Source organism: Ptychodera flava, chromosome 10 (genome assembly GCF_041260155.1).
Source record: "Ptychodera flava strain L36383 chromosome 10, AS_Pfla_20210202, whole genome shotgun sequence".
Classification (NCBI taxonomy): domain Eukaryota; kingdom Metazoa; phylum Hemichordata; class Enteropneusta; family Ptychoderidae; genus Ptychodera; species Ptychodera flava.
In genome coordinates this window covers 40,636,752-40,659,047 of record NC_091937.1, presented here as the reverse complement: position 1 = coordinate 40,659,047, position 22,296 = coordinate 40,636,752, and the positions used below count along the sequence as shown (strand labels likewise).

Below are 22,296 nucleotides of genomic sequence, written 5' to 3'. Positions count from 1 at the left end.
ACATTTACAATGCAATTGGACAAGGTTTAGAAAATGAAATATGCAATATTTAATTATTGATTTTGTCTTTCAAAGCATTTATTAGGGGAAACACCTGTTTAAGTTTCAAAATAGAAGCCGCATTCCAAATTAATACCACTGCAATACAATACCCTGTCTTTGAGTCCGTTAATCACACAAATGTTTGGCACTGTAGAAACCTCTAACGCTTTTGCATGATATATATTGAATTTTCTATTTCTTGGCATTATATTAATGAAGGGATGCAAAAAAGTTTCCCAAGTAAAGCTGCGGCTTCTGATGAAATTTATTTCCATCATGGCTGTTCACTAATTGTCTCTGATTACAAGGCAATGCATTAAAATTATTTTGTGTCTCATATAAATTTGAGTCTTCATGAAAAGTATGTTTAAAACATTCTAAAACTGCCATAAAATGACTCCATTTGAATTTGTTATCTTCAAAATTTTAACCTCCCCGAGCGATTGGAGTATTTGTTTAACTTTAGTGCACATAACACTCCTCCCTCTACGCATTGTGCAATCTTCCAAAACCTTATTGGCTCCGAATGCCGGTCGCAAAACAGCGGTAGCGTCTTTTTTTGCAGAAGTCCACGATCATATTGACTTCTTTTGAAATCGCCATGTCACTACATTGCAGGTGGATGCTATTCTCTCTCGCAAACTTCCTTGAGCAGATGCTTGTGTCGTATAGAAGTCAGCTGCGTGCAGTTCAACATTTCTTTCTCGCTTTTAAAATGTTTAATAAGGGAAATCATAAAACAACAAAAATCCGGGGAGTACTGGCAGTGAAGCACAAAAAAATCTTGTGGGAGGGAAAATGAGAAAAAGTTGCTGAAGTTTGCCGAGTTCAAGAAAGTATTCGAAGTGAAGCAGGGAGAAAAACGGAATGCCCCTTATATCAATCTTCCAAGCTCCCAACAGGATTTGGACGCCGCTTAGACGGCCACTGTGTCAAGTGTGATCCACACTCGATCAGTGATTTTTGGAGCATTACTGAGCGGAAAGGAAGCTCAACCCTGATGAAATACCAAAACAATTTATTAAAGATACGTACATTTCATAAATATTATATTTACATTATTGTTTTTTTATACTTTGTTGCCCTGTGTAGAACGTCCAAAACTTTTGGTGACTCAGTGGACTCCTCATGGGGGAAGCCAAATTATTATCATGTCTTTTACATATTTTGAAACGACAACAATATAATTGAAACAACGATACAAATAACAAATCGGTTTCTTTAAGTTTTTTTATATAAACAGAATTAACGAGATTACTAAGTACCCTGGAATGTAGTACCTCCATCAGCCCCTTGGTCATGGTGGTACCTGCATTAATTCGGAATTCGACGATTGGGCGAATTTGAATCAAAGTTCGAATCCGAATCTAATGTAGATAATATGCCGTAAAAGGGTATGTTTCGAGATCGGCAAATTTATTCAACTGGATGTAAAAATGATGTTTACATATATTTTGACATTACTTGTAAGATTCAAAAATATTTAATGTGATTTGCATCGCAGTATAGACAAAAGAATTGCCAAAAATTGCATTTCATACTTTTGGTGGATTCTACGACAAAAGGCGCCTGAAAATGTCATGCGCACATCTCTTGTAGAACTTACAGAGTCACCTGTCTTTAATTCGTTGCCGTAACATATTCGCAAAGTCCACTGAGCAGTTGCTCTAGCAACTTTATTTTGGATACATGGCAAATGTGCTTTTGAGTTAAGTAGAACTTATTATTGAAAGGCATAATACTTACCTGAGAAAACGATATTGCGTAAAGAATGGGCGTTTGCAGTTCGGTCGCAACACTTCCCGGCGTATGGGAATCACAACCAGTCGTATTTCGCACCTAATACCTGAGTCCAGTTTGACGTACGTGGAAATATTGGAATATGGCCGACAGTATCCTTAGAAGACTGAAGAACCGTGAAATTAATGTAAGGAAATTGTTAACTTTGAATCTGAATTTCTCTTTTCAGCGAGTGCAGTGGCACAAAGCCCGTGTTGTCAATGCCGAGAGACTGTGTTCGAAATGTGTACATTTTTTGAGGCAGGCTCCACTCGAGTTAAGACGTATTTAGTCGATCGTCGTCTTGCGGAGCTGGCTGTCGAAAGTATTTTCTAATAATCAATCCGTAAGAACTCGGGGAAGATAGATTTAGGGCATATCCAGTATTTTGTACGAATAACAGGCGGTACAGTTGTTGCATTATGCGTTGCATTTACTCAGTTGACTGGAAGCCATGAAGGTCAGAGGTCATACGGACCCAACCTCACCAATGTCATCAGTTTTTACTCAATTTTACTTTCATCAGGCTGATGAGAAAAGCAACTTTGCTTGTATTACAGTGTCTAAAGTTTTAAGGAGTTTGATATACACAGTGTACAAGTTTTACCGGTCCATTAGACATGCCGACGCGCACTATCAAAATCTGTATTCAAATTTCAATGACATCTTGTCTACATGTCTTGTACTAGTACTTGTTGCTTCTAAGATACTGATTCCATTGAGATCGAGCGAATCTACCGTCATTGTGTCTTGTGTGAGCACTAAATATTGGTTTTTAAAATTGGAAAGTCAATTTGTTTCCCCTTGCTAATTTGGCCTGTTTTATTTCAGACCAAACCATGTTGTAAATTCCAGCGTGAGTTACACGTCAATGATTTTCTGCTGCCAAGATTGAACCTCGAAGCTGAATTGCAGGTAAGACTTGAAACAACATCAATACAGACATTACCAGAGTTCTTGTATACCGAGAAAATCTGTATTAATAGAGATTTTTGATAACAATGAGCTGACAAGTTTTGTCACCATATTCTTGACCGCAGAATGACGTCAGTACATGTAGGTGAAACGCGAGCGAGGTGAATAAGAGATCAGGTGATACTGATGAGAAAATGATTTATAAATAGTGTGAAAAAGTCAGAACTAAAAGATATGTCATTTATGTATGTTGAAACTTTGAATATCGGTTTGGTTGTAGAAAAAAATCAAAACTTCAATTATGTATTTGTTTTAACCACCCTGTGACACAAAAATGACCTAAGAACCCACAAGTACCCGGATGGCCCTAAGTCGAGAATTGGAGACTCTGGTAAACCACTGCAATCAGTAATCATGATCATTACTGTTGCATTATCATGGTCAAGTCACCAAATTGCCTTGATTTTCATTGTTACTTAGAGCATTGCTTTTACTGTGTTTCATCAGAGTATTGCCTCTTTTGTGTTGACAAAGATGACTTTATGTTTTGTTTTGTTTAATTTGATGCTAATGTTTCTTTGGTATCATGGGCACCTGTAATGAATGCCAGTGTAATAAGCAAATCAACCAGCTTGAACACATGGTCTGAAAATTTCTATAGATGACAAGCCTTGTGAATGTTTGTTGCAGTTGATATAAAAAATGACTTAACTTCAAAACAGATGATTTAACCAAACCAGCTACAAAAATGAGTGAGAGAAAAGTTTTTCCACTCTACCAACTTGATTGCAATCACCAGAGTGTTGGTTTAGAGATTGTACAAAAATCTGCCTCGTGGTATTTCAAGAGGATTTACAAAGACATACTGAAAGATTCAACCATGTGGGGCTCTTCAGTGCACTGCTTCCTCTGACCCTATCTGCTCTGCTACCTCTGACCCTATCTGCTCTGCTACCTCTGACCCTATCTACTCTGCTTCCTCTGACCCTATCTGCTCTGCTACCTCTACCCTATCTGCTCTGCTAAAAGCTAGCTTTTGCAGAACAAAATAATGCAACAATACATCATATCTACCACCGTAGGTCTTTAACGTAAAAATTTGTTTTTCAATCCTACAGGGACATTCAGGCTGTGTCAATTGTTTAGAATGGAACCAGAAAGGAAAGTAAGTATATAGTTTGCATTTTCATCTGCACCTTATAATAATTGTTGATCAAAATAGTAACTTTTCATTTGTTGTAATTCCAAATACATGGGTAGTTCATATAATTTACCATCATATATAACTTTTCATTCCAAATGTATGGGCATTACATATAATTTACAACCAAATATTAGTTTTTTCTCATAATCCATATGGTTACTGAAGTATTTTTACCTGTTGTCATTCAATGTACTTACAATATGCAGTAGATTGTTTGGGCATTATGATGCCCAAGGCATTCGTAAGACTCTAAACTGGTCAACAGAATTTGTAATTTTTTTGTCTGCTTTTTAATTTGCTATTTCATAAATATTTTATAAATTTTATTACCAGTTTGATAAAAAGTTGCCAAAGGATTAAATCATTTCAGTATCACACCGTCAGAAAGGAAATCTTTACAGGAAGACATTTCTTCTTGCACCGGTCCTTCAAGGTCTTCATTCTATAAACAAAGGCAGAATACACCTATTATTTGATAAGCAGTCAGAGCATAAATATTTTGTATTTTTACTTAACACTTTGCACCCTGACCCCCTGGTACTCTATGATGTCATCAGACATTTATGTCCGAGCCGGGTTCAAAGCGTTAATATATTGCAAGTTTTTTAGTAAAACTGTCAATAAGACTTTTGTGATGAAATTACAAACTGTTCCCTTTCAATATAAAGTTTAAAATTTGGGCAAATTTCTTCAGATCTGCACCATATCAGTGAATGTAATATGTACAATTGTCTTTGAGTTAAGATTCACTTGAGCAAGTGTCACGTCCATTTGCCGTAAATGACACTCTTCTTACAAACTAATCCCATCTTTATTCCTTAATACGTTGAGTACTCAGTTATTACATTTCATCATGTCTGTCTGGCTCACTGCCAGACTTTAAGATTACTCTGCGACCTTGCAGCTTAGAAACAAAACTTATTATTTATGAGGGAAATTCCATGACAAATATCGTCTTTCTTATTCTTAACAGTGTGATTCAATATCATTCAACTTTTCTTATCCGATTGCTGCAGCTCCATTAGCTGTTAATTTGGATATGTTATTCAGTATTTTGAACTTTGTGTAAAATATAGTATCTTGCCATACTGCCTAAAATGTGTCATAATTGATGTGTGTTCACTTGTCAATTACATGAACTTCTTTCATGTGTATACTGATGCAGTTTTATTGTGGGCAACTGACTTTTAGTCCAGACCAGAATCCATTTGTCAACAACAATATTGCAAATTGTATCATAAACAATCCATAGTGTATGCGTGGCTAATGCTGTCTATCTCAACACACTTGACAAGGAAGAATACAGAAATGTATTTGCTTTTAAGATCAAAACTATTTAAAATATGATGAAAAATACAGCTATTGCCTTCAAATATCTTGTCAAGAACAAAGGTTTCATCCCCTGTTGTACTAGTGAAAGATTAAGGGGGAACTGCACCCAACACAGCATATTTTGCTCAAAAATCACGTCTTTGCAAATATTCATTCAATTTTAATTAATATGTTAACCCAAGATTAAAATGTTGGTGGGGTTCACCTTTTAGCTTGTCAAACAGTCGTAAATTTCGTGATTCAGAAGTGTTAATTTATGCAAATGAATGCAAATTACCCGATTTCCTGGCTTCTTTTTCCTCCCAATTTCTAAATTTCCATCCAAAGAATTTAACTCCACTCTGGCTGGGTCAAATTTTCTGAAATTTTCACATTATTTTCTTTAAATGCTCTTAAAAGAACGACTATTTTGTTCGGCAATAAACTTCCTACATTTTAAATAAATTTTACTAATCATGATTTTAATCACTTTTTTTGAGTGTCAGTTTTTCAACCCTTGCCATTTTGAATGAGGATAGATAATGCAAAATAAAATAGTCGTTTTTTTCTACATATACTCTTCTTTCAAGTGAAATATTACATTTCAGAAAATAGCGTCAAGTTTTTGACTTAAATTAATTTTTATCATTAATACCAAAATTGAGGTTTTTTACCCCAAATATACACCCACTTCATCCTTTGAGTAAACTGCTGCTACCATACTAAACTTTAGAGTCTCTGCTTTTTGAAAATATATAGAATGAGGGGGTTTCCTTGTCATCTTTGATGAGAAATATTGCTTTGAAAAAAACTGTGTTGGCAACATGCAGCTCCACCTTAAGACTACAAGACTATTGCAATTGTATATGTCTATCAAACCATGTGAAGCGTAAGGGACTGTAGCTCTAACTTGTGATTCTGATTATTTTCAGTTTTATGAACTGAAACTTTCATAAAAGTTTTTTCCTTGAGCATTATGTGGCCAGTATTCAACGTATCTTGAGGAAGTGTTTTGTTATTTGTTAAGAAAATGACTGAATGTGGAAATATTTTTCATACAGCATGATGGCCTTTATAGTTATGCATAGAATATTTATGGAGTGTTCTTGACACGTAATACTTGCTTTAACTACAGTTAAGTTTTGCTGCAGGTCACAAATATGTTTACAGTATTTCATGTTTATCACAGAATCTGTGAAACAACTCCTGCTTGTGTAGGAATACATCTGTATTCAACCTTTGACCCTATCATTCAATCCGTGTGAGACATGTATGTGTATATGTACAATGATATAAAAATAGTGCCAGTTTTATAGTTTTCAGTGTATTGTGGGAAACAGATATAAAACTCAATGACAGTGAATATAATGAACAAAAGATAAATTGATGTAATAAAGAAAGAAATGTGCATTTTTATGGAAGTTACCCCATATGGAATAATGGTCCCTCCATCTGATAGACTACTTGCCATTCATCACCATGTGATGTATTCAGATTTTAACTACTACATGATGACTATGGGGTTTAATCCATACCAAGTTGGTGAATTTGTTAGGGAAACCTTGGTTTGGCAATTTCTTTACCATTTCCCCCTGATCACATTCACTCCAATTAATATCATTATCTTTACACAAAGTATCCTAAAAATGTATGCATATCGGTAGGGTGAATGTTTGTCTAAGATTTTTCTCATATTACAAGGAAACAAATGATGGAAATAGTGTTAGCAAACATGATGATCTTACTGTGACAGAAAGAGGAACAGTTCAATAATATTGTCACGTGTGAGTTTAGTTATGTAAACTTTACAACCTTGATTGTATTGTATACGGTGAAAGTGAAAAATAAGAATCATAAAAGTGTGTGAAATTGGGAGGAAGATGATAAAACATCGTAGTGTTCAGTCATTTCCTGGTTTTGTCCAGGCAACATTTTCATTTTCTGTGAGTCAGTATTCACAAGGAAGGCAGTACACTATTTTGTAATAATTCATCTTTTGTTCTTTCAGCCTACTAGCAAGTGGTTCAGATGATTTGAGTACAATTATCTGGGAACCTTTGAAACATAAACAAGTGTGTACAATAAGGACCGGTCACCATGGCAATATATTTTCAGTAAAGGTAGGAGATTGATTGATGTTCTGATGTGTGTCATCAACATTTTGAAAACTCTGTTGAGTTGAACAAAAAAATATGATATTACTGGATTTGGAATAATTTAATTACATTTTTAATTGAGCAATAACGTACCCCTTGGCTTTGCCTCTTACAATTGATCATGCAAAGTTTACTTGAGTCCATTGTAAACTGAGAGTGGGCACATTATTGCTGTTATTTTATAGGTTTGTCAATGCCGGTGAATTTGTAGATTAAGAAAAATCTGGGGCCACAATGCTGGATAATCAGATACATTATCAGATATAGTCTGAGGGTATGACATCACAAAATTCACTATCAGTTGATGACTTTTAGGTATAATGAAATTATAAGTACAGTCAAGTATATCTGAATCAATTCATCACCACATTATTGATATTCTTAGATTAATTTACTTTAGAGTGTTTCCTCTTTCAGACGTCATAGAAGGAATTTCCTTGTTTTGTTTCTATGGCTCTTTTGCAATGTCTTTCTGAAAATTTAATCTTTTCACTTTCCAGTTTGCTTGGGGTATGTGTGTTGAGTAATCTGACAGTATTAAAAAATGATATTTTTCAAAAAAAGAGATTTCATAATCATAAATGACATACATGTATTATCAATATCCTTGTAATGCAATAGTAATGAAATCAAATAATTTAGTTGTGTCAGGCTGTCGCCTGTGTATTATTGTAACCTAATGCACTTTTTGCTAAACCAATTTCTGTTTAATAGCCATATTGATTGTCTACACTGGGAATACAGACTTTGAGGTCAAAGGTTATCATGGAAACATACTGTGAATAGTTGTAAATGATACAGAAACATGTGATTTGATTTGTTTATTTTCATGCTGCAGACTATAATGAAATTACTTTCAAACATGGTACTTCTGTTACGTGGTGGAATTTAAAACACCATGTAGGCTGTTACTCCTGCAGATCCAATTTCTGTAACAGATCTTCAAATTATGTTGTGCGGACATTGTTGTGCTTGTACTCATTTCATAATACCTGTTGTTAGATTCTGTAAATATGTGATTGGAATATAGCCACCATTTAGCATGAATTTTTACTTGAAATTTTGATAATCTTTGCATCCTGCAAATTTATAACATTGCATGTACGTGAAATGTCATAGTGTAAAACTAGTCAACATGTTTGAGAAGTAGAAACCCTTTCACATTTGTTACATCAAAAGAGATAGAAATAATGGAGAGAAAAATGTGCACATTATTTCAAAAATTTTGCTTTCAATCTTATCAATGAAGATTCAGATCTGAATCAAAACTGAAAAACATTTATCAACAATTTGTGTTTTAATAGGCTTGTTTTCTGTATGAACTTTACAGGAAGAAAATTAATAGTTGATTGTATATTACTCCTTTCATTTTCTCTAACTTTCAAATTCATTTACACAATATGATGCTATTGAAGATTCATGGATGCAAAGCTTCAATTAGGATTGGCACTTTAACAAATTTTCTCTTAGGAACCCTTAGCTGTGCATTTCAGACCCTGTCCCTAATTGAGACCCTGTCCCTAATTGTAACCCTGACAACTCCCCAGGTTGCTAGCGAATTACCTAACGGTCCCCAGTTTGCTAGTGAAGTACCTAACAACTACCTTTGTTGCCAGTGAATTGCCTAACAATTCCCCAGGTTGCCAGTGAATTAAATGTACCTTACAACTCCCCAAGTTGGTAGCGAATTACCCTAACAACTCCTCTGGTAGCTAGTGAAATGGGGTACCTAACAGTCCCCAGGTTGCTAGGTAATGACCCTAATCAGTACATAGGTGCTAGTGAATTACTGAAAGAACTCCAAAGGTTGCTGGTGAATTACCCAAATGACTTCCCAGGCTGCTATGAATTATATTACCCAGCAACTCCCCAGTTTGCTGGTGAATTACCTAACAAGTGCTCAGGTTACTAGTGAATTACTGAAAGGACTCTCCAGGTTGCTGGTGAATTGCCCAGATGACTCCTTAGGTTGCTTTTCAATTACCCAAAGGACTTGCATCTGAGTTATGGCAAATGTTGTCTCTGTTCATTAAGCTTCACTCTCATCCCCAATGTTTGTAGTCACATAAAAATTTGCAAAAACCTATAACTTTTTCTGAAAATGTGTCTTGTCAATCTCAGGTGCAATTTACCTTGGACAAAGCATTACTCTGTCAGAAAGTCTTAAAATCTATCCACAAGGAATAATCTCATTTAAATTCAAATGAAAACACAAAGTTACACTTTTTCTAGATAATGATGGATGACATCTCCTTAACAATTATTCATTATTTATCACAAATCAGTCAATATTATCAATATCTTATTTCATTTTGAATAAAACTGAGTATAGGGTTTTCGTACACCCAGTATGTGTATACTCTAGTCCCGAAACATTAATGACTCCCTAGGTTGCCACTTATCAATGCAGAATACTGCCTGCATCCACAAACGTCACTCTTGCCAAAATGTCTCGTCGACAACCATAGTAAAAGTTCTTCCGTCTTTGTTTGCAGTTTATGCCAGATACCAATGACCACATCATAGCAACTGCCGCAGCTGATTGTAAGGTCAGAGTTCATGACATTAATATTCGTGAGACAACACAAGCCTTTAGTTGCCATGCCGGCAGGGTTAAAAGACTTGCTGTAGCCCCAAATGTGCCATACATGTTTTGGAGTGCAGGAGAAGATGGGACTATCAGGTAAGATATATCAAAACAGTGAATAGTAAATATGTCCTCTGCGTCAGTGTAAAATGTACTGAAATGATCTTTATATGATCTGTAGATTTGTTCTTAACAATCATCGTATAGGAATTGTATTTTTTACCCCTCTGTTGTCATGTGCGGGGTTATGCCTAAAGTTCAATGTAGAATAAGAAACTTAAATCCCTAAGTCCCCCCTTAAACTTAATTGACTTATATTGAATCTATTGCCGAACAGGTCACATCAATGTGTAAAATGTCAACACATGCACCAGAAATGTAGCAAATATAATTATAAATTCCGAGTGCAGCAGAGGCCAACAGCTTGCATTAAACAAGGGCAGGGGGGGTAGTGTACATGTTGAAAAAAAAATCGGGGCCGAACATGGAAGTGTGCAATTCTGCTGCTTTTTCAAAATATTCATTCTCCTGGCAATTTTTACCTCTTGAACCTTTGATGCTGCCCCTAAGTGTGGTACATGTTGAGTAACAATCAAACTGTGAGTAGACTCCTGTAGCAGTATTGCCCCTGACATAAACATGGCTGTGAATATTACTGGTTTTCTGCAGTCTTTTAGGGTGACCTCAGTCCTGTTTTATACACCTAGCCACCGTTGAGGGCAGTAGATATATTTCAGCCTTCTATTCGTTACATTGGACACCAAACGGACAGATCAGAAATTAAATATTCCAGTTTGAATTTGTAAATTTCAATTTAATTTGTAATTGTAACAATTTCTATGGAAATGAAATAATAAAAAGAGAATGTGGTTTTAATATTGAACATTTATTTGTGCCAACAGACAGTTTGACTTGAGGTCACCACACTCATGTAATGACCATTGTGGTAACGTACTGATCAATCTCAATACATACATCGGAAACCATGCTGAAGCCAAGTGTCTGACAATTAATCCACTGAGAACGGAAATGCTAGCTGGTAAGTTATCAGGACTGACATGTATAGCAATGACAAGAATTAGTGAGTTCAATAATTCAAATACTGACTATACACATTACACTGAAGAAAATGTTAATCAGATTTAAGTTTGATGCTTGTAATCGGAAATATTTACCATCAGGGCTGTAATAATAATGAAAACAAAATCAAATGAAGAACAATCTGCTTGTGTGACACCAGTGATGTTAATCAGACATGACTCTGAAAAATCAATTTTTGAAGTTTGCAGACATCATTGACTTTGACCACACATACTGTACATGTAGACAGTTGTGCCAAAATTGTAGCTTGCACCATACATGTACACAGTAGAGGCGAGACTTCCTGTGCAAAAAATTTCTATAAAATTCTATGGAATCTTGTTTTTCTGTAGAATTCTATGGAATAAACAAGATCTGATAGAATTATTCAAAAAATGGTGCCAAAACTGTAAAAACTTACAGAAACTTCTATAGATATCTATAGAATATCTATAGCACTCTATAGAATTCTATATAGTCTTTCTTGTTAGGGTCATTTCTACTGTCTATGTTTACACTTGTATGCTTTCATTTCTGCTCCAAAGTTTAGAGATGTTTGACAATAACACATGTTCTTATACCCATAAGAACTAGTGTTACTTGAGCATGGTAATGCTTAAAGGGACAGCTTCAAGATTTATGGCCATAATTATTTCAATCTATATCAATATTAAACTTTATTCATACATGTTACCACACATGCTCTGTCAATCTTGTTGCAGTTGGTGCTAATGATCCATATGTGCGTGTCTATGATATCCGAATGCTAAGTCCACATCCTGTGAGGTTTTCCAGCGAGGAAAGGCTTGGAGCATCCTGGCATACTCCCGCACCAGATCCCGATCCAGATGGAGAAGTACCAAAGGATGTGTGCAGTATTTTATAGCAGGTACTACATGTATATTGTTGGGTTTAACCCTTTCACCACTAAGGTTTGGCCAAAACCCATTGTTATCAGTGATGAGGATGGACCTGTTTGCAAGGAACACTGTTTACCGTTTACATGGGGCTAATGCAGCGCTTGCGGTGGATGACTACTGGGTTGATGATCAGCTAACACAATACCAAATGATGGTTAACACTGGGTTTACAGTAGGTTTACACAGGGCTAATTAGTCCCCATGGACACCATCCGGGGGGACTTATAGGTTTGGTCATATCCGTGCGTGCGTGCGTGCGTGCGTGCGTGCGTGCGGCCGTCCGTTCACGCAGATATCTCAGACATGCCCTTGTCAATTTCTTTCAAACTTTGCACAAGAATAGTACCCTACCCCATACAGATGCACGTCGATTTGTTTCACAATGCGATCAAATTTGGCCGTGTTAGAGGACTTTTTAGTTTACATCTCCATAGACTCCCATGTATAAGGCAGTTCGCCATAGACTCATTCATGTATAAGGCCAATAAAAATAAAAATTTAGTTTTTCATCGTATTCATATTGCAAAAAGGATGCACGGACACAGTTTTTAGTCCCCATGGATAAAGTCCAGGGGGCTTATAGATCTGGTCATGTCCGTCCGTGAGTCAGTCCATCCGTTCACGCAGATATCTCAGACATTTTGACAAAATGTCACGTGACCTCAATGACCTTTGACCTCAAATATACATATTTGTTCACAACTCAGTAACCACAAGTGCAACACCCTTCATATTTGGTATGATTGGACACCTTATAACACCACATATTGTATCTCATTAATTATGCACATATCTAATTTGAGCGAGCCAATAGAGCTAGAGGTCTGATTTTTGGTATATAGGGATAACTTAGCAATACAATTTTTTGACAAAATGTCACGTGACCTCAATGACCTTTGACCTCAAATATACATATTTGACCATAACTCAGTAACCACAAGTGCTACACCCTTCATATTTGGTATGATGGGACACCTTATGACGCCACATATTGTACCTCATTAATTATGCACATATCTAATTCTGAGCAAGCCAATAGAGCTTGATGTCTGATTTTTGGTATATAGGGATAACTATAGGATAGAAATTTTTTGACAAAATGTCATGTGACCTCGATAACCTTTTACCTAAAATATACGTTTATGTCAATAAATAAGTAACCACAAGTGCTATGTCCTTTATATTTAGTAGGATGGGAGACCTTATGACAACACACGCTTTACCTCATTAATTATGCACATATCTAATTCTGGGCAAGCGAATAGAGCTAGAGGTCTGATTTTTGGCACATAGGGATTAATTAGCAATACAATTTTTTTTCCAAATGTCACGTGACCTTGATGACCTTTGTCCTTACTATATATGCATAACTCAGTAACCACAAGTTCTATATGCTTCAATTTTGATAGGATATTAGACCTTAAGATGTCACATCTTGTACCTCATTTATTATGCACATATGTATTTCTTGGCTGGCAAATACAGCTAGAGGTCTGATCTTTTTTCCCGATTTAGAACCATAACTTAGACATGCCTCATGTTTCAAATTGGGAACAACGACATAGACCTATGTGCCCATAGATCTGAACATATACACTCCAGTGATACTTCTTAATGACCACATTTCCCTGCCCCATCAAGACTAATACTCCTATTACAAGTTGGGACTATGTCATCGTCAATGACTTATTTAGTGTTTACAATGGGTGAATACTGGGTTGAGGCACAGCTAACACAATGCCAAATCATGGTTAACACTGGGTTTACAGTAGGTTTACACAGGGCTCACATAGGCTGAACATAATATTGAGTCATGTATTCTACAGTGTTTAGTCAGCAGCACACCAGCTGAACAAATGGGTGCACAGGTTGAACGTTCATAATTAGAATAACACTTTAATTGCTACATGCCAATTGTACCGCATCTATGAGATCTGAACAGTTGCCAAAAATCGATACCTTTCTTAAAATCAAACTCAAGCTGCAGAGTTTACGAAAGAATTTGGATGTCAAATTTGTGATTTGGTATACATATCTAATGTACAAGGCATGATGGCAGTATTTGCATTATATCATTCTGTAATGTCATCAGCAATGTTCTTATCATTAAAATAACACTTTTTCATCTATTCACAGGACATTTACCTATAAAACAGAATGATTACAATAGAAGATTCCGAGCACTAGTATCCACTTATATAACTTTTGGTCCTGACGGCAAAGAACTACTGGTCAATCTTGGCGGAGAACAGATATATTTATTTGACGTCACAAGTAAAAGAAGTCCAAAGAGATTTCATTATGAAGATTACATACTACCTAGCCCTACAAGTAATGGTGTAGTAAAAGGTTAGGGACTATATTTTACTGCTTTTTCATGACTATTGTTTGGAATTCAGGAATTTATTGATTTGACTTGATTTGAATTCACAACATGCTGTACCTACTCATCTAGCAAAGAAGTCGGAGGTCTAATTCATTCAGCTATGTCTCCACTTCTGACGATGGTGGCTCAATAACCAAGTGGCTGTGGGTATAATTGTGATGACTCCTCACAGCTGAAATTGAATGAAACACACACACTGCTTTTGCTTATACTGTGTTGAAGTCCTTGTTAGTCATTTTGTTATTCTTCACACTTGAAATATTCATGGTTTATTTTGAAAATATAATTGCAATGCATGTACAATATGTCCAAGAAGAATACAGTATGTTGTCCACATTCTCTGTGAAAATACTTACAAAACAAAATACAGAATTAACACAAGGTATACTGTGTTACGAGTTGCGTGGTGACTGTTCACATGTTCATATTTACGTGCAATATGGAAATTGTCTAATGGGAGTGTATCATTAAATAATTTTGGGTTTTTTGTCAGATGTTGCAGAAGTGCTGTCATCCAATGGTACATCAATTGCAGGGTCCTCAGCAAATGGTGTGTCAAAGCACATATCACATACCAACGGTATCAAGATCAATGAGGAAACCCAGTCCAAAAGGTTAGACCTAATAAATATTAGGCAAAAACAGTTTCAATTTAGTTTGACCTCTTCAACTCTCCCAGTCCCTGTAAACAGATCCACACTCACAGTTGTAATAGATTTGAGCTAACCATTGTGATGATAGGCTTAACTCTTTCACCACTGTGGTTTGACCCAATCCCATCTGTTTTCTATGGAAAGGCTGGACCTCCAGAGAGGGAAATTGGGATGAAAGGGTTTAATAAGATATCAGTCAGGCATTATCATTCCTAACGTATAATTTGTCAAAGACATTTTATTACTTGCGTACTACCAATAAGGTATGTCAATACAATGTGGGATTATCTAGGAATACATTTTCAATTATAACAAGTTTGAAAAGAGTTTTGTTTGGACAGTAGCCACATGGGTTTATACTCAGACTGCATGTGGTCAGAAGACATTGTAGATCAGTTCAGAAACTCACAGTTAAACCAAAAACGAACTTTAAGTTTCAATAAATTTTTTAACAGTGTAGTAACTTTTTCACTTACTCATATTCATTTCCACCTTAATGTCCTATCTACAGTGTATGTCGATATATTACTTTGTGTTTGTCAATTTATAAAAAGAAAAAATTTTCAACATCACTGTTTTTCTATCTAGAATCACATAAGAATGTTGTTTGCCATTTTGTATGATACAAGCAGCCAGAAATATTTTGTTTATTCCTGTAGGATAAGTTTGTGCGGCAAAACTTATGGTTTACCTCCAAAAGCTGAGGCCTTAAAGATACAAGCCAATGAAGTGTTTGCAAGACAGCAATGGACGTATGCAATAAATTTGTATAACCAAGCATTATACATTGCACCGAATAGTGCTGTACTATTTGCCAATAGAGCTGCAGCTTACATGAAGAGGAAATGGTAAGTTACATGGAGCAATTCACATGTGTGGGTATGTTGCTGAACATGTTTCGGAGATGCTGTATACCCTTGGCCGGAGTGATTAAATTCTGTGTTTTACGTCCAGTCAAATTTTCAGAGGTAAGCAGGCAAGTGGTACAAAAACACACTCAGTAAATTTTTACACAGGCAAGTTTTATATTTACTTGATTGTTTCCGTGTAATGTGAGTACCCATTCAAGAATCAAAGCTGAAACTTCTTTTTACCCTCCTTGATTTACAGTACAATGTGACATCCATCAAGCATGCAGGTGTTGAGTAAATTTTCAAAAAATTTGTAAAGAAGAATTTTTATGCAGAAAAGCTACATTGTAAAGTCCTATTCAAATACACTGTGTTTTGCACCTTCAAAAAATTCAAAATTCTACATGTGACAAAGAATTTAATTTCCTTGGCCGTATTTTGAATGTGTAATGAACAGTTATACCATTTACAGTGGAAGATGCCCATTATTTATTTTATTACAATGTTTCAACTTATCACAAAGGTTCAGTAGTTATAAGAATGAATGGAAACTTAATAGTTACTGTGTATTCCAGAGTGTCCATGAATAATGTATACACTAGTGTGACACAAAGTGTGACACAAAGTATCAATATCTACATTGTTCCATGGTATTTTCAATCATATGATAAAGAGTAACAAATTTTCACATCACTACATACATACAGTAAGCAGTTGTTAAATTGTTGCATTATGAGTTGATAGTTAGATACATAGTAACAATGTAATGTTGCAAAAAGTTTAATGCAAAATATATTAGTATTTCAGGTGCTACAATTCTCATTTTTTTTCAGATTGCTAGCTTGAAATGATGACATATATCTGGTTATATGTATAGTCATTGCAAGAACTTTTGGTACATGTAAACTGTTTTCTTAAATATGCAAAATACTTAAGCCAAAATTTATTTTCATGCTAACAGGGATGGTGACCTGTATGCTGGGCTAAGGGATTGTCATATTGCATTATCTATTGACCCAAGTCATTGCAAAGCCCACTTCAGATTAGCCAAGTGCTTGTTTGAACTCACTTGGACCAAAGAAGCACTGGATTGCCTGCATCAGTTCAAGGAAAAGTTCCCAGACTATGCCAAGAATCATACCTTTGAACAGCTTGATAGGGATATATGTGCAGCCCTCTATTCCAAGACAGAGGATACAAGTAAGTGACTCTAACGCTGAGTAAAATTATCAATTGTTCTGCCGAATATCCATTTTTTTCCCAAATTGATTTTTTTGACTTCTTAATTCTGGAGGTGATCATTGTATGGTTGTCTAAATATTTTCGTCAAAAGTAATATATTTTAATGTTTGTTTCTGTGAAATAATTGTACATGTAGTTGCAGTAATTTGTCGTTTGGCATAGTAAAATTGCTAGGGGAATTCAAAAATTCATAAAACCAACAGGAAAATTTTGCTTCTGTTGCTTTTAAATACCTCACAAATCAAACAAAAACCTAAATTTTATGTGCTGAACCTCAAAATGCCTCCACCCCTATAGAAGAAAGTTTTGAATTACAAACATCCAACCACAACATTGTAATTTAAACTTCCCAACAAAATGATAAATTGCTGAAATACATATTTCATATTTCACTATCAGGTCAAGTTAGTACTAGTTGGACATAACTTGTGTTCTATGTTGTATTTTAACAAAGACTTAAACATTTTAAGGCCTATTAAACAGATACTGTAAACTGTAAACAAAATTTTTTACTGACTTAACCTACTATAATTTACCGTACCAAGTAGGTAGAAATATATAACGGTATATAGGTACCGGTATTGCCAACTTTTCAAATTGGGAAATGAAAGGAGTAGCAAGATAAGGGTTAATGCAAAATATATCCACAATCATCATAATAGGGGCTAAACTATTTCTCCCGCAAAACGCAATGACTTTTGTTTGTGATAAGCATCTTCTAATTACCTGGTAGGTACCCCTTATGTTGTCATATGAACAGAGGGAAAAGGCTAATTTGTGTGAACTGTGATGAAAGCAAGTTGTCCTTTTACAAAAAAAAATCAAACCATTTGAATTCTTTGCAGACTCTGAAGAAGAGAAAAAGAGTGATGGAGGCAGTAGTCGTCGAAGGCAGCGAGAGACGCAGTCAGAACATGAGAAAGTGTTACGAAGTGCCAGTTACGACTATGATCTTAGATTCTGTGGTCATTGTAACACAACTACAGATATCAAAGAAGCCAACTTCTTTGGAAGGTAAGGAATTTAAATAATACAAGTCCAAAGCTTGTTCATGGTTCTGTTAATGGTTCAAATTTGGTGATAGATTTTGGAATAATTGCACTTGAACCAACCCAGTGTTGAACTATGAAAATAACAAACTGTTTCCATGATTTTGAATGATTTAGCCATAAGTTCAGGGTCAAATATTGACATCAAAATAAGATGTATAACAAATGTTACAAAAAGTGTTACCAATCAGTGTTTGCATTACATCTTTTTTCCTTCCCTAAGTATACATATAAGTACCAGTATACATGTATGCATAAATATTACATAAAATATACTCTTTGGAGACTGATTCTAATATGCATAAATATTACATAAAATATACTCTTTGGAGACTGATTCTAATCTCATCCTGTTCTGCATTACAGCAACGGTCAGTACATTGTAGCAGGTTCAGATGACGGGTCCTTTTTCATTTGGGAGAAAGCTACCACTAACTTAGTCCGTGTTCTCAGAGGGGATGAGTCTATTGTCAATTGCCTGCAACCACATCCCAGTCACTGTTTCTTAGCAACCAGTGGCATTGATCCTGTGGTCAGATTGTGGAGTCCAAGGCCAGAGGTGAGTTCAAATAATCACTTTTCTGAAAGAAGAAAGTATCAAAGAAACCTTATTCTGGTGGAATGCAGTTCTGCAGAAGAGGTCATGCACACCATGAAAGTTGCACTTGTTATTTTGTCTCATTTTAGGAAAAATTGCGTAAACACTTGCATTTGATCAGCACTAATGTAAAACAAACGTACAAAGCAAGCGGATTCTGTACGAATGGATTCTTTTCTTTGTAAGTTGGTAGAAGTTACAGGAAGCAGCTATACTGTTGTATGGTATATCTTGCACTGATGTCCGCTTTGGAGTCATGATTTTGCTGCAACTTACTCAAAGTATTTACTGTATTTACTCAAAGTATACAATAAAGAGCTTGGAAACATCAGAAATTTTCACCTCATTTGAATTGTATTTTTGTCACCCTTTGACCTAGGCTGTATTGGTTCAAACTCTTTCAAATGAAAATTTCCTGGTCCATGTGTAAATTCATTCCTTTTGCAGCAATATCATCCTCTCATTCTAACTCCCACATGCCATTGTCTGTGTTGCAGGATGGCCCGAAGGAGGATGACAGACACATAGAAGAAACAGACTCGGCAGCTACTGCAAATCAGAAAAGAATGAATGCTGATCCACTCGAAGTGATGCTGATGAACATGGGATACCGCATCACAGGAATTTCAGAAGGATCTGACGATGAAAACGCAGAAAAGCTGCTGTACAGTGTAGACCTAGCTAAGTTGAAGCAGACAACACACCTTGTGACAGATTCCAGCTACATTGTAACAATGTTGGGCAACTACAGGAGATTTCAGCTATATTGTAACAAATCCTGGTTGCATACAGCAGATTTCAGCAACACTGTTACAAATTCTATCTAAAGATAGACTGATGAGTTAAAATGTAGCTATATTGTACTCAATGTAGCCTACAAATGGATACATTAGAGAAAAGTGATACATAAGAACTACATTTTATATAATTTAAACATTATTGAAGTCATATTTATATGTTGTAAAGTCAGCACATTGAGTGCAAAGAGCTATGACAGTGATTTGAATATTAGGTCAATCAAGTTCATGTTGAACATTGAAATTTGCCTGATAGGTTTTTCCGTAAAATGAACAAGTATCTATGCATTGTCATACATATTTGCATAGATGGACATTACTGTATCATAAAAGTGAATTATACACACAAAGATAGAGCTGTTTATAGATGCATGGTATTTTCAACAGTGACATAAGGGGCCTTAGGAAAGAAAACAGACAAAATGTCAGCCATTATGGAAATTATGGAGTTGAAAGTTATCCTTACAAACAATTTGTTATCTTGTTGTGTCAAAAAACTTTGTTGCAATTTTGTACAAATTAGGATTTCAGGCTTTATGTTGATAAGTGTTCATAAAAATGATAGAGTACAAATGCACATTTGCTTTAAGTTGATACATGTATTGAATGTGTGTACACCTTGAAAAGTATCGATAAAAATCCCAGAAAGTATCAAATGACATCAAAAGTGTCAAAATTTTCATCAGTTTTGAGTCTTGTAGTTTTGAGTCTTGTATAATAGGCTTTGCTAGACATTAAAAGATGTATTGCACTTTCAGATATTTACTCATGGGAAACATTCACCATGTTTGATCTTGTCATTGGTGACTCAGTTGCAACATTTGATCCTTGATATCATTTACATATTAATTCATTTCATTTAGTGATCAGGAGTGTAATTGTCACAATCAATTTATACATTTTGTTAAATTAAGCCCTCGACTACCATTGCCAGTGTTATCCAGTGTACCAAAGGTCATTCTGAGCACTTAGACGATCTTGCATGAATTTCACCGCACTCAAGGTGTATAGAAATTCAACATGGCACTGGTAATTCCCAGCATTCACTTGTAGTCAAGGGGTTGCACAATGACCCTTGCTGCAGGCTGATGTACACAAAATGTCTTTACAGGGCATAACCCATTGGGTGAATGCTGTATATAGAGGGGCCTGTGCCCTAGTGCATACCACCTGCAGAGAGGGTTATTGCTATTATATGAAAATATGTGTTTCTGGCAGTTTAAAAGTGATTTTTCTTAGTATTGTGAGCACTCAAAAAGGATGAAACAGCAAGTGCTGTTGAATAAACATGTTCCGCCCAGGACAAAGCATTGTTGACAAGAGGGATATTTAGCAAGCCCACAGCTATGGCACAACTATTGAAGCAGATGACAAAAAATGGCAACACTGATATGAAGCAGCACAAAAGACCTGGTGTTCTAGTCAGGCAGGTCAGACAAAATTTCAGGTTTACTGAGCTTACCCTGTTTCTTTTGTTATCACTATGTATCTAATTATTGAATGACTTCTAGCAACAAGTTTCCTATTACATCTAAATGTTCATTTTGGCATCGACCTTTATATATTTCAATTTTACTACAGCCAGCCTGAACTCTCACTGTCCAATCAGAACAATGCATTGGCATACTTAACATGCTCGCGTAAAAAAAAAACATGACCCTTGAATAATTTAAGAGCGTGACAACAAAAGATTGATTTCTATACTAATATTACTGTAAATCACTGCTCTGCAGAAGTGAAATACACTGCTTGTTCTTATAGGGAATTTTGTAGTACTCATCAATAGTAAAGTTGAGGTCTAACCCCTTGCTGGTGATATTCTTCTAGGGTAGACGTAGTCTTTGTTACCCTGACTGCACTTAGGGGCTGCCATCTGCTCGCCCTCACACAGTTCAGGGAAACGCCATTCAAAAATCTCTGGGGAAAGATAGTGCAATGGGGACAAGAGCGATGCATCGTGGGAGTAACCGAGGCACACTGTAAATTATGTTTTGAAAAACAGACATGGAAAATATAACATCAAGGTTATGTAGAAGTGGCTTTCGAAGTCCTTTCTCAGTAATGAGGGGGAACTATGACTTTTAGATCAGTTACTCCCAGAATGCATTGCTCTTGTCTGTATGGCACCATCTTAACTCGGAGATTTTTGAACTAGATTTCCCCAGACCTGTGGGACGGCCTGAGAGAGCCCCCAAGTGCATTCTGGGTATCTGAGACTATGTCAGATTGTCTCTTGTTTTAATTGGAAAATTTAATACACTGATGTATTTCAGCAGAACGAGACCTTGCCTCCTGGTGATTGTCTGTTGTGAGTCTACAGTACAGGGGAAATGGTTTATTTTCGTCCATGTTGCAGTCTGTCCATTGTCTTTGATTGGAATGAGTCAATTTGTAGCATGTACAGTGTAAGATATGGAGTAATCATTGAGTAAAATTTACATGATTGTCTCTTGTTTGGCAATTTGTTTCTTTTTTTCAATGCACTATGAAAGGCCATTTTTAAATACATTTATTCTACATGGGTGTGTTTCTCAATTCTCTACCATCTGCAGTATTTCCATGTTGTTTTCTGACAGAGAAGGAAAGTTCTGAATTTTTGAGTTGATCAAGAGAAATCTAGAATTGCTTGATTTGATAATGCAACAGCCTGTATTAGACTTCAAAGCTACAAGGTGAAATTTGGCACCACTCCAAAATTATTCATGACATTTTATCAAGGTTAATAT

At 35.8% G+C, this 22,296-nt stretch overlaps 2 protein-coding genes across 2 annotated transcripts in view; both read left to right on the top strand.

Moving 5' to 3' along the window:
* LOC139142791 (WD and tetratricopeptide repeats protein 1-like) overlaps positions 1 to 21,243 on the top strand; it is a 354,040-nt gene extending 332,797 nt beyond the window's left edge. Inside the window, exons 10-14 of the mRNA XM_070712959.1 lie at positions 15,693 to 15,881; positions 16,846 to 17,084; positions 17,972 to 18,140; positions 18,542 to 18,734; positions 19,271 to 21,243. Of these exons, the coding sequence (XP_070569060.1) occupies positions 15,693 to 15,881; positions 16,846 to 17,084; positions 17,972 to 18,140; positions 18,542 to 18,734; positions 19,271 to 19,600 (1,120 nt within the window). The 3' untranslated portion in view covers positions 19,601 to 21,243. The remainder of the gene's footprint in view (positions 1 to 15,692; positions 15,882 to 16,845; positions 17,085 to 17,971; positions 18,141 to 18,541; positions 18,735 to 19,270) is intronic.
* Positions 1,535 to 14,314, top strand: LOC139142801 (WD and tetratricopeptide repeats protein 1-like). Its single transcript, XM_070712969.1, has 8 exons — positions 1,535 to 1,969; positions 2,653 to 2,736; positions 3,855 to 3,901; positions 7,260 to 7,371; positions 9,903 to 10,090; positions 10,897 to 11,033; positions 11,797 to 11,963; positions 14,131 to 14,314. The coding sequence occupies exons 1-7, from the start codon at positions 1,925 to 1,927 to the stop codon at positions 11,958 to 11,960; spliced, it is 777 nt and encodes a 258-aa protein (XP_070569070.1). The 5' UTR covers positions 1,535 to 1,924; the 3' UTR covers positions 11,961 to 11,963; positions 14,131 to 14,314.
* Positions 21,244 to 22,296: the final 1,053 nt, after the last annotated feature.

Bases quoted from the DNA above. Each gene is read 5' to 3' on its own strand.
- LOC139142801 (XM_070712969.1), top strand. From the start codon at position 1,925: ATGGCCGACAGTATCCTTAGAAGACTGAAGAACCGTGAAATTAAT. The intron at 1,970-2,652 runs GTAAGGAAATTG...GTTTTATTTCAG, and splicing joins TGAAGAACCGTGAAATTAAT to ACCAAACCATGTTGTAAATT. The intron at 7,372-9,902 runs GTAGGAGATTGA...CTTTGTTTGCAG, and splicing joins GCAATATATTTTCAGTAAAG to TTTATGCCAGATACCAATGA.